General features: G+C 35.3%; 1 protein-coding gene across 1 annotated transcript in view; it reads right to left on the reverse strand.

Moving 5' to 3' along the window:
• Window positions 1-4,616: 4,616 nt before the first annotated feature.
• The window catches only part of DNAH8 (dynein axonemal heavy chain 8), a 111,835-nt gene continuing 104,171 nt past the window's right edge, over window positions 4,617-12,280 (reverse strand). Inside the window, exons 88-93 of the mRNA XM_015857671.2 lie at window positions 12,062-12,222; window positions 10,041-10,197; window positions 9,123-9,275; window positions 8,840-9,029; window positions 5,576-5,697; window positions 4,617-5,045 (exon numbers count right to left, since the gene is read on the reverse strand). Of these exons, the coding sequence (XP_015713157.1) occupies window positions 4,758-5,045; window positions 5,576-5,697; window positions 8,840-9,029; window positions 9,123-9,275; window positions 10,041-10,197; window positions 12,062-12,222 (1,071 nt within the window). The 3' untranslated portion in view covers window positions 4,617-4,757. The remainder of the gene's footprint in view (window positions 5,046-5,575; window positions 5,698-8,839; window positions 9,030-9,122; window positions 9,276-10,040; window positions 10,198-12,061; window positions 12,223-12,280) is intronic.

The raw sequence follows: 12,280 nt of genomic DNA on the forward strand, positions 1-12,280 counted from the left end.
TAGCTAACCTCTTGAACAACCACTTAACTAATCTGAATATCAAATAGAAATGGCTATAGGAGGAATTACTGATTAGTCATTGTCATAGAATCATTTGAGTAGGAAGGGACCATAAAAGGCAATCTGGTCTCTCCTGCAAATATCAGGGACACTGTATCAGGTGTAAGGGTGGTAACAGAGGTTGGTTTTAAGGTGGCTAATATAAAGATATTGACCAAGATGGTGATAAATAGTCAAAGGTTATTAGTAAAGAAAACTCACCAATATTGATGCCTGGATCAGATAGCTGAGGCAGTCTCCACTAGGGAGCAATCTCCAAGAGATGCTGCCTCAGTGGTGGTCAGCCCTTAAATGAGGTCTCAGAGGGGGTGGAGTCAAACTCCACCCCTTCCAGGAGCACAGCTAAATTACTCTGACCTGTGCTCCCACAGCTGACCCAACACTTGCCTCAGCTGATTAATCAGTGGTTCAAACTATCATGATTGCCCATACAATCAGGTGCTCAGAGCCCCATCCAGCCTGACTCTGAGTTTCTCCGGGGACAGGGCATCCACCATCTCTCTGGGCAACCTGTGCCTCATAGACTTACTGTAAAAAAAATTCTATGTCCAATCTAAATCTCCCCTCCTCTCTAATAGTTTGAAACCATTTCCCCTTGTTATATCACAACAAAACCCTGCTAAAGAGTATGTCCCCTTATTTCTTATAGCCCCTCCTTAGATACTGAAGGCCTCAATTGGGTCCTTCAGATCCTTCTCTTTCCTCTTATTAAATATTCAATAGAGTCAATCAGAAACTACAGATATCCCCAAGGACTTTGCTAGCATTTCTATAGTAAATTAGAAATCTTAATAGAAGTAGAGGCAGAAAAGTATACTGCCCATATTGTCAGTTGTTCTTCACCGTTCTAACCTCTGCTGTGTAAAGACTCATGGTATTTCTGTTTCAGAAATCTTTTTCTGGATTTGACCTTTATAGTGGACTGTTGCAAAATTAAAAACAAACAAACTTAGACTGATTTTTTTTTTTTTTTCAGAGCTGATCCCTGCACGTATCTCTTACGTTCTGAAAAGAGTATTAACCAAGAGAAAAGGCATCTCTTTTGGCTTATGTACAACTGGATTTGCCTTAGGAATACCCTTGTCTGTGTACCATAATCATCTGATTATAGTAATAGTAATAGTCTCGTGCGGGTTGGAAGGGACCTTAGAGATTATCGAGTCCAACTCCCGGGATTCGAGCCTCTGTGCTGCAGAGCGGCACTTCTACCACTTGCACCACAGGGGGGATTCGAACCCCAGGCCCTGGTGTTGCAAGGCGGCGTCTTTAACCACTGCGCCACTGGGGCACACTATATTCCACACAATATATTCCAATATTAAAATCAAAGAAGCAAAAAACAACAACAAACCAGCAGAAACAACAGTATACTTAAAACTGCAGTGTGCACATTCTATACGCTTGATTTATTTTTATTATTTTACTATATGCATTAATGAATTCATACTTAGATACTACTGGTAAACGTTCTTCCAGACTACCCCAAAATAATACTGAACTTCACATTAAGAATAGATATAATCAGCATGAAATGAAATTACTGAACAGATCAAGCAAATCCTTGGTCTTTCCATAAAATATTTCACCTTGAAAGTGAATGTTCTGATTCTTTAAACAAACTTTAGTTACAAGCAACCAGAATCTTAAGGCAGAAATGGAAAAAAATGTTTCCATGAAAATAATAAATCTTTTAAAGTAAAGTGTAGCTGAAATATTATACTTTTGGAACAAGCTCATGCCCCATCAGTTGTTCTGTGAGATATAGCATCCTGAGAAGAAAACATCTGGAATACAAGTCTTATGAGGAGCAGCTGGGATTGTTCAGTCCAAAGTGGAGGCTCAGGGGAGATACTGTTGCTGTCTACAACTCCTTGAAGGGAGGATGTAGCAAGATCTTCTCCCAGGTAATGGCAATAGGATGAGAGCTGATGGCCTTAAGTTGTACCAGGGGAGGTTTGGGTTGAATATTAGGAAAAATGTCTTCTCGGTGGTAGTGGTGATGCACTGGAATGGGCTGCCCAGGGTGGTGGTGGAGTCACCGTTCCTGGAAGTGTCTAAGAAAAGGGTTGTTGTGGCATTTAGCTGGTAATATTGATAGGTGGATGGTTGGATGAGATGATTCTGTGATCTCCCTCCCTTTTCCCCTCAATTTTCAAATTATATTCCATAGTTTTCAGTAACTTTATCTACTGTTATACAAAAGCTTACCATACAGCCATGCTTCAGACCTCTTGCGAATCATCACCTCTTCCACTTCTGTGGAAAATGATCATCTTGGTATACATGGCAAATTGAAGAATGCTCATTAACATTTTTACTCTAAAGCAAGGGAAAAAATAATGACATACCTTGTCTCACCTGTAAGAATTTACCTCTGAAAATCAGAGGGAAAAGCTTTCTGCAAAACAGCTCCAGTGAACAAAGAACAAAACTGATAAAGACTACAGATGTGCCCTCTAATTCTGGAGTAATTTTTCTACTCATTCTTACTCACATATTCATGAGTTAGGTCCTTTTTGTGTCTGTGTGTGGTGATGATTAATTTTTTTTGTTGGTTTGTGGGTTTTTTTTTGTGTGTGTGTGTGTGTGTTTTTTGTTTCTTTTTTCCTTGTTCTAATCATCTGTTAAATTTTTATATTTTGCAGATGAGGTATTTTTGCCTTTGTCAATTCATGCAACATAATAACATTTCACTACAGAAACAGAAGTATCTTGAATAGCAAATGCACATTAAAGAAATATCAGGAAAGAACTTGAGGGGGAAAAAAGCACGTCAAGGTTAATTTAGGAATCTTAAAGCTTGTTCTGTGAGTACAGAGCGTTTCTGGGAGTGAAAGGTCATCTACTGAGATCTTGAATTCCCACAGATTATGTCAACTGTGAGAAATGTATTGATAGAACAAAACACCAGGCAGGCTCACAGAATATGGGCAAGGGTGAATGGAATCAGATCAGCTGTCAAGAACCTAATGCAATATATGAATTAGTCAAGAGCAGCAATGCATTATTTACCTCTATCTTGCTATTACACAGTTTGGAGAATGAAATCCTCTTCTGTTACATAACTTGGGACATTATTAATTTAGACATTTGCTTATATTTTCCCATATAGACTTTCAGGTATAACGTGGCAATGCACAACTTGACATGTGGCAATGGTTGCATGGTTACACATTTTCCACACAGTGATGAAGCTGAGAGGCCAGAACAGGAAAGACATTATAGGAATGTATAAACTAAGCTATTGTGATGGTTTTGGATATGAGCTAAAATATTTTGCATTGAATTTTCCTCCAGAACCAAGTCCATTGTCAATTTAAAAAAGATTTGCAAATGATAATAAATGAGTTGGGGTAAGAAAGTTTTTACCAAGATCGGGTGTCATTGAAAACCCTTCCCTTTAAGTCCCAACATATTTGCACTAGTGCCACGACAGCCTTCTAGAAATACAGATCCTTTCAGGGCTTTCACAGTACTGCCTGATGAACAGAGTTTTCAGGTCAGTGTTGAGGAGCTAGGCCAGTGTGAACAGCATTTGCTGGTGCTAAGATTGCCTAGTGACCTGTAACAAAGATTGAGGCTTCTAATTGTTTTTGGTAGTAGTAGTTTGAATCACTACTAATTAGGATCACATAACATTTATCAGGTGGGTAGGCTCTTTGCACTTTCCCACATTACACAGATTTGATCCTTCCTAAACAGCAAAATGAAGAACACAGTCCAGTCATGTAAGTGAAAAACAGCTGCTAAGTAGAGGAATCTGAACGAAGAACAAATCTGATAAAGATTACTAAAGAGAGTGTAGACTGCATATCTTGCTTACTATTATGTGCATATAATTAGTGCAGTACTAATTATCTGTGGATATTTCATGGATATTTATTGGAAAATAATGCTGTGATTAGCCACTCCTGGGATTCCAGCCTGTGTTTTAGAGTAAAGGTGAAATGCAGGAAAATTATCATAGCTATATATAAATTGCTTCATTATTCCAACTCGAAAAGCATCTGTATTAACTACCTGACACTGTGCTGCTGCTATGTTCCTATGCTGCTTAATTGAACAGAGAAGTTCCTGCATCCCATCAGACAGTGTGGAGAAAACATTCTTGGTGTAATAACCTTGGTTTGCATAATCTACATAGTTTAACAAGAACGAGTGAACTCTGAAAAACCACAAGCAAAAAAATACAGAGCAAATACAGTATTTTTTTTTATCTTAGCTTCCCACACAGTCTAAGAGAATCATACATTTATCATGCTGAGCCCAGGAATACTTGTATCTCAGAGAAGTTAAATTGTATTATGCCTTGCACTGTCTTCTGTTGTCATTATATCTTAGTGAAACACAAACTAAAAGCTGCACATAAGAAAATGAAAAAAATCTGGTTTTCTCTTTTTCAAGCTTAACTTTTTTTTTCTTCTTTTTTTTACATGAATTGTATCATTTAAGCCAGTTTTTGTTAAAGTAATATAATGGAAATATTGAAGACTACATACAATCAGTTAGTTTGGTTTTAAGATCAAGTTTTCACCATATCACCAAAGAGAAAAAAATTCATAAGCCAACACTGAAAGCTTTATTGTATAATAACAGATGGCCCTCAACTAAAAAGCAGAAGAATTACAGATGTAACTGGTCATATATTCTAAATATAAATATATGCTTTCTTGTTTATTTCTGCTATGAAGAACATTTTACTTGATGTCACATAGGAGAGCCACTCCTCTCAATATCCAGTGGTCTGGAGGCACTGCTGTCTTTAAGTAGATGACTGTAATATAGTTCAGATCTGTTCTCATGGGCTTCTTGTAAACAGGGCAAACATAGAGCTTGGAATCCTTAGGACCGGTTGAATTAACAGCAAATATATGTACTACTGGCAGCTGGACAAAAAGCATCTTTGGTGTAGATTCAGTGAGTTTACTGTTTCTTTTGTCCCAACCTGCTCCTTCCAAGTACAGGCCATGAATATATACACCTTCCTGTGTGGACAGTAAGCAGATTCACATCACACAAAAGAAAACATCTGCTTTGTAAAATGAATAATTGAGTAAGCTACAAAAAGGAAAACTTTAATTGGAAGAGTATCTGACATTGAATCTTTCTAACATATAAAATTAGATTATAATATCCTCCCCTTTTTTGTATTTAGCAAGAAATTGCTACTGAAAATGATGGCAATAGAAGTTTTAATAAATCTATTCTGCATACAGTTTTACTTGAAGTTTATTATACATCCATTAAATACACACCTGATTCTATGGCTGAAGATCATTTAAGAGAAATAGCTTTTTTTTTGAAGTAAATGGCTTTAAAATACTTTTATAAATGCAAAAAATACAGAAAAGATTTATAAGTGTTTATAATCTTTTAAATTGAGAACAAACAGTGAGGTGAAGAGGTTAGTAACTTTCCCCTTCAGCAGTCCCAAATTACTGAGTTATACAAACTGTAATATGTTATATTACAGTACTGAAATGAATAATAAAATCTCTCTGCATATCATACTTACAGCAGGAGGTGCTGTGATTTCTTCTTTGTTTAGCTTAAGCACATTGTTATGTACTGTAACTGTATCTAAAGCCCAGCCTTTATGTGCTCGAGTAGCTTCCTGTCTCATTGCTGTTAGGAATCCTTGAAAAATTAAGCCGTAGATTTAGTACGTGTCTCACGTGGCAAAGAAATTTTGCTTATAATGTGTATGGTTCTACATTCAATGTCATAGGCAGATATTCAAAGTTCTAATGAAACCAAATGCCTTAACTAATCATAAAAAACTTTTATATGACACCTTTTTGTTCCTATTTTATCCCCATGGAAGTCACTGCAGGGACAAACATTTTTAAATGGCATACAATACGGTTTTTGTTGGCTGAATAATTCGGTAGCTGAGAAAACGTTTGCTCAGGATACTGACTTGCTTATTATTATTATGTTATCTGCTAAAAGAACCACAGTAGATTTGGGCTTCAAGAAGTAATTTGAGGACAAGTGAGCATATACTGATGTAAAGGCAACTTAGGAAAAAGTTTGTAGATTGTTTGTTTGGTTTTTAAATGGACAATGTAATATAATAAAATAAAAATATAATAAATTTCAAAAAATGCAAAGTTTCAATGATAGAAAACCAAAGGTGAGTCTGAAGAGATAGTACAAATGACTGTGTGCAAGGGGGATCTAAACAAGTCAGCGTTTGTAAAGAATTATTACCATTATTTTGTTAGTGAAGAAAAGGAAGAACTGAAGGTAGAGGATGACATAAGCAGTGAGGTGGTTTTCAGAGTATTGTTTTGAGTAGACTTTGCAGAGCTTTGCAATGATAAAAGGTTTGAGAGGTAAAGGGAAAATTTAGATGTATTATAATAGAGAAAGCTATGGAAGTGAAAGACAGATATAAACAACCAGGTATTTACTACAGGTGTCTCAGAATATGGTAGCCACCAAAACAAAACAGTAGCTGCTTTTTTTCTGCTGTCAGATGAAGTAGTACTTGGAGTTGTCAGAAGGGGACTGAGGAAAATGGAGAAAAGTTAACAGAGAGAACTACATGCTTGAGAGTGATTACTATAAAGTATTAAAGTTGAAATGGCATCAGTTCCTACTTGATGGGGCACAAAGAAAAGAGACTAGCATTTAGAAAGCTGTTGAGTGTATACAAGCAGAAACCATTGAATGAGGTTACTGACAAGCCAGGAAGGAAACCATGACAGAACACAGTCATGAAGTAGAAGGCAGCAATTCCAGATGTAAGAAGTGGTTGAACATACTACTTAGGAAAAGTTCAACTAGAAGCTGTGTCACAGCTGAAATATTCATACGTGTTGCAAACAGAATGTAGTACATAAAATGAACATGTAATAATTTCCTCAAATACTGTCTATTCTATAAAAATAAAACAGGTCTAAGTTTCTAAACTTCGCTAGAACTAATAATATCCATAATAATATATGCAATTTTATCTTTTATAAGCCTGTTGAAGTGCAGTGTTTACTTAAAGGAATACCTACTGCCTCACCACAAACATTTGCTCTCCCTTAGTAATTTTAATTTATAGATGACAAACACTGATACTTGCCCAAACATCACAACAGATTTTAAACACAATTATTGGTGAGACTTTATAATATTATACAGAGATTTTTCCAATAAACAGATAAAATATATTCCTCTTATTTTAACACTGTAATGTATTTGCCAATACCATGATCGATTTAGAGCTTGACTCCCCATTGCAATCAGTCTGTGTTTACTTGCAATGGCAGTACAAGGTAGTCCAATTGCTGAATTGCCTCACCCCAGTCAATTTTTGAACTTTAATTTGTGATTTGATTTACTCTGTTTCCTGGCGAGCTGTATTATTAACACAGTAACTATACCATGCTCTTATCCTGTAGTGCACCATCTATGCTTAGCAGACTACTTTCTCAGTTTCCAGTGCTAGCATTTTGGAACAGAGAAATTTAAACAGTCATCAGCTTCAAGATAGCCTGTGTGCTGGGGTTAGCTCTTAGGCTAAGTATTTTCTTTAATCAAAAGAATCTGTTCCATTATCATCATTTATACCATTTATTCCATTATCATCCTATATCATCAATATATGCTCTTGTGCGCTCATTGGAGATCAGTGCACACACCAGCTATGCTACTTATGATATAAATGGTGTGATGTTTTGACTGGCATCTCAAAACAATCTTTTAACAATAACTGTGATGCTCTCCAGGCACCTTAACTGCTTCTGAGTGTAACTCTAAAAAAAAGTCTTGTATTTTACAGTCCTAGTCATAAAGATATCAGTATGAATGGAAGCATTACAACTCATAAGATGGTCAGGATATCATAGATGAATACTAAAGAAAAATAAAAATCATGGCTGTTACATGTGAAAAATGTTCCACGTGCATTTTGTATGGGTAATTGTGTAGGCTAAAATATACTGCAAACATACATCTAATAAGGTAACATTTTTTGTTAACCACAAAGATGGTTCTAGTTGTTTTTTGTTCTTCTCAATAAATATATCAAGCCATAGCAGACAACGATAGATCGTGTTCACTTGTACTTTGCAGTATATCTTCACTGAATTTGAATAAATTGTATGTAAACAGAAACACTGTGAAAATGACACTGAAAGATGACAGTGGAAGGTAGACAGTTCTGTTTGAGTTGTATGTTGCTACTGTACAGTATAAACATAACCTATTGCTCTAGACTTTTCCATACTTGCAACTTGCACTTTGGAAATGGATAAAGAGTTTGAAGCCACAGGAAAAGCAGGAAAAATACATTTTCTACAGAAGTTCTATCATTGTTTGCAACAAAAGACCAACAAGATAAAGCACTATACTTGTTAGTTGTGTGCTTTCTTTCTTTTAATGTAAAAACTGTGTCTGCAGGTCAGATCAGATGACCACTGTACCAGCATCCTGACTCTAGAAAAAAGGAAGATGCTTACTAACATAACACTAGAACAGGCAAAACGACTCATAAATCCTTCCCTTTCTGTGTTCTTCAAAATTCTGGCAATGTGGAACTTATGAGTCTCCCAACTTGGAGGTTAAGTTTAGACAATCATGTTCACAGCTGCCTTTGAACTGAGTTTCCCATGACTTTGTCTTTGTTTGAATTTATTTGTAACTTCCTCTTCTACAATGTATTCTGACAATTATGAAAAAAAAAAATAAATTCCTTTCTAGGCGTAACATTAAGTTAGACATATAGTAAAACCCATTAAATTATGTTAAATACATTATTACTCAAATCCTTTCAGTACTCTACCTTGTGGGTTAAAGAATCCAGTCATCCAAAACACATTTGGTCTTCCTCCAAATATCCAAGTAGAGAACTGAGTATTTCTTTCCAGAAATTCAGTAAACCAAAAGCCCAGTGTTGAAGAATCCCAAGATATTCTTCTCCATACTTGAGGAATTCGAGCATCATACATATTATCCAGTGCATCTCTCAAATTCTGAAGGAGTAAAATGATAACATATGATCTAGAGCCCTTGAGGTAATAGCTTAAATAGAATAATCCATTCATAGTAGATGTGTTTATACTTGCCTCACTCATAATAATAGTTCCTTCTATGGCTAATTTAAGATCATTCAAACTGTTGCGGACTACTGTGATAACTTTTTGCATTCTGTCAATTTCTTGCCGAAGAAAAATATTCATAGAGTTGAGTTGTCCCATTTTAATTAAACGAGCTTTTACCTAAAAAGACAGATGCCCAGAAGAATGAACTTAGTTAAAAACGAAATGTTAAGATACTGTGACTGTATATTGTTATTCAACAATATAACTCTTTGTTTGAGAAAGACAAACTGTCAATTTGTATTTTCAGCTATTCAACTAAAAATTTCTACCTTAAAACCACTGCAGGGCTTTTTTGTTTGTTTGTTTTTTGGGTTTATTGGTTGTCTGATACTGCCTAATTACTCACACGCTAGACAAGTCAACCTGAAATGTTAAGATATTGTGACCGTATAATGTTATTCAACAATATAACTCTTTGTTTGAGAAAGACAAACTGTCAATTTGTATTTTCAGCTATTCAACTAAAAATTTCTACCTTAAAACCACTGCAGGGCTATTTTTTTTTGTTTGTTTTTTGGGTTTTTTGGTTGTCTGATACTGCCTAATTACTCACGTGCTAGACAAGTCAACCTGAAAAGACCCAGGAGACTGCTGTCACAAAAAGTTAAGACTGTTTTTCTGTTGCTGTTTTCACATCTAGTTGTGGCAAGCACAGTCTCCAGACAAATCTCCATCACTTTTTTGCAGTGATAGAGATAAAAGTGTTGATTTTTTGCTTGAATATGATATTGAATGAATTTAATAAGGTTTCTTTGTGCTTTTTTTGGGGGGGAGGGAAGTGGGGGGAGGGGAGAGATATGCAGATGAACAGAGAAGTTGGGGTCTCATACGTGAATGCTGAACAGAGAGAGAATAGTATGAAAACTACTAAGGTGAGCTTGCCTCATGTGGTATATAATCTGGAGGAAGTTTCTCTAGCATATCTTCAGCTAAACGATAAACAATTGCTTCACGAGTTTCTCCAGGTCCTGAACCACTTTCTTTAGGCTGAATATTGGTAATAGTATCTAGAACATCAGCTGCTGTGTTACTTTGGTATCTACAAGGATAAGAAATGTGTTATAAATTGCGGAGGGTTTTTTAATAGTTTAAACATACACTTGGTAGAATGCAAAATTTGAAAGTGCAGAAAAAACATACTGTGTCACCAGGGTAATTTTAAACTCCCAACACAAATTATTTTCCTGTGTTTACTGTCCTAAGCCAAACACACTCTTTGTGAAGATCTTTTGGCTTTGTGTGATTGTAAAGAATCTGGTTTGCCATCTACCCATCATTATGTGCTTGTTGTTCTTCTAATTCAGAGCTAAGAAAAAGAGAGTGCTACAGAGGCTACTTCTTAACCTCTGTCTGAGTAAATGAGACAGCAGAAAAAAATTATCATATGATTCTAGTTTTGTAACAAGAAAGCATATTTATTTCTTTTAGATGCTTCTTAAAAGTGGAATGCAGATGAAGGAAAAGGTGGAGCCATAACTCTGCATGCTGCCTCTTCATTAATTAGAACATTCATTCTTCCTCAAGGCATTATTTCAGGATTAATTACAAAAGTTTCTAAATTTATAACACTGGAGATTAAACTTTATATTTAATAGTACAGCATGGGCAATGCTAATGTAAATTTATGTTCTTAATCAATACAAAAAAAGCATAGCATTAATGGTAAAAGATAGTAGACCACATCAGTGCTTCAACACAAGTAGAACAACTGAAGTACTTTTGTTATAATACTATCAAGAGGCATAGCATTCTGACAGGCTGTAAGAAAGCAAGCATAAAGTTGATCTGTTCATATTTTAGTGGTGGCATTGTCTACTTTTACCTTATGGTATAAGTACGTGAGGAAAATACAGCCTTGGTCTGACTCAGAACATAAATTTATTACAACTCAAAGCATAATTTTACATGCCAGTTTCCTTTTCAACCTTCATCTGACATCCATCCCTCTTATTACTTTGTCATACATAATTATATAAGAAATGAAATCAAGGATTATTCCACAGGCTAGAACATATGAACTCATAAAGAAAGTATCTAAGATTGAAGATAGTGTCATAAGACTACAGAAGCTAGACACTGTGCAGAAAAAATAGAAGAAATTCTACTGGCACTTTACTTCTCAGAGTATGTAATTTCTGCTTCTGAATGTAAGAATGGTGGGGCTCTCTTGGTCTTTAATAACACTGGACTTTATATTCAAAACTCACAAGCTGTTTTCTATTTATGCCCCTTCATTTAAAAATTGACATATTTATTCAAGGTTACATACTATCATAGAAATTGGATACAATAATATTTCTCTAGTACTTGTGATTTTGCTCCTAATTTTGGTGCCACACTCGTGCTTTTAACCTCTTCCCTGTGTCTCAATGACCACACAACCACTGGCAGAATAGATATGAACTTTTTCCTCATACTGCAAGTCCCATGATTATTATGTTAATTAAAAACTAAAATATAAAAATGTTTGTTCTTTCCCTATGTAAAAAATAATTAGAAACTGCTGTATGCAAACTTTAAGGAAAAACAGATAATACAGAGCAGTTTTTGAAAGATATTCTCCAAGTAGGAGTCTCAAAGGGAAACAGTACTTGTAAAAGTTGAACTATACAAATCCTATATTGTATTTCAAGAGATGTTTCATAATGATTTCATTTTTAAAATTTTAAAAAGCACATAAAAATAATAATAAATGAGTAAATTCTGACTACTTCAAAAGAATATGAACAATATATCAGAAGATACTGCATTCACAGTCATTTACATGGATACAAAGTATTCTACCTCAATGGTGAAATTCACATGAACCCTGGATATCTCTTGAAAAATAGACATTTCACAGAGATTTAGTTTCTTAATAATAAATAAGAGTCACTAGTTTCAATATATTGAGTGCTACTTACGTAATATCAGCGTTAGGATGAAGACCAAAGACCTTTGGGCTATCTACAGCTGGGAGTGACTGGATGTATTCAAAATACTGATCCAGGGTTTTACACACTGGAATTTGATATCCAGTGTAAAAACAGAAAGCACTGTCAAACATCTTTTCACTAAACCACACCTGTGTAAAATCCAAAGGAAAAAAAGTACATTATTCTGCCCCTTAAGAGTTTATAATC

This window comes from Coturnix japonica, chromosome 3, assembly GCF_001577835.2.
Source record: "Coturnix japonica isolate 7356 chromosome 3, Coturnix japonica 2.1, whole genome shotgun sequence".
In the NCBI taxonomy this organism is placed as follows: Eukaryota; Metazoa; Chordata; class Aves; order Galliformes; family Phasianidae; genus Coturnix; species Coturnix japonica.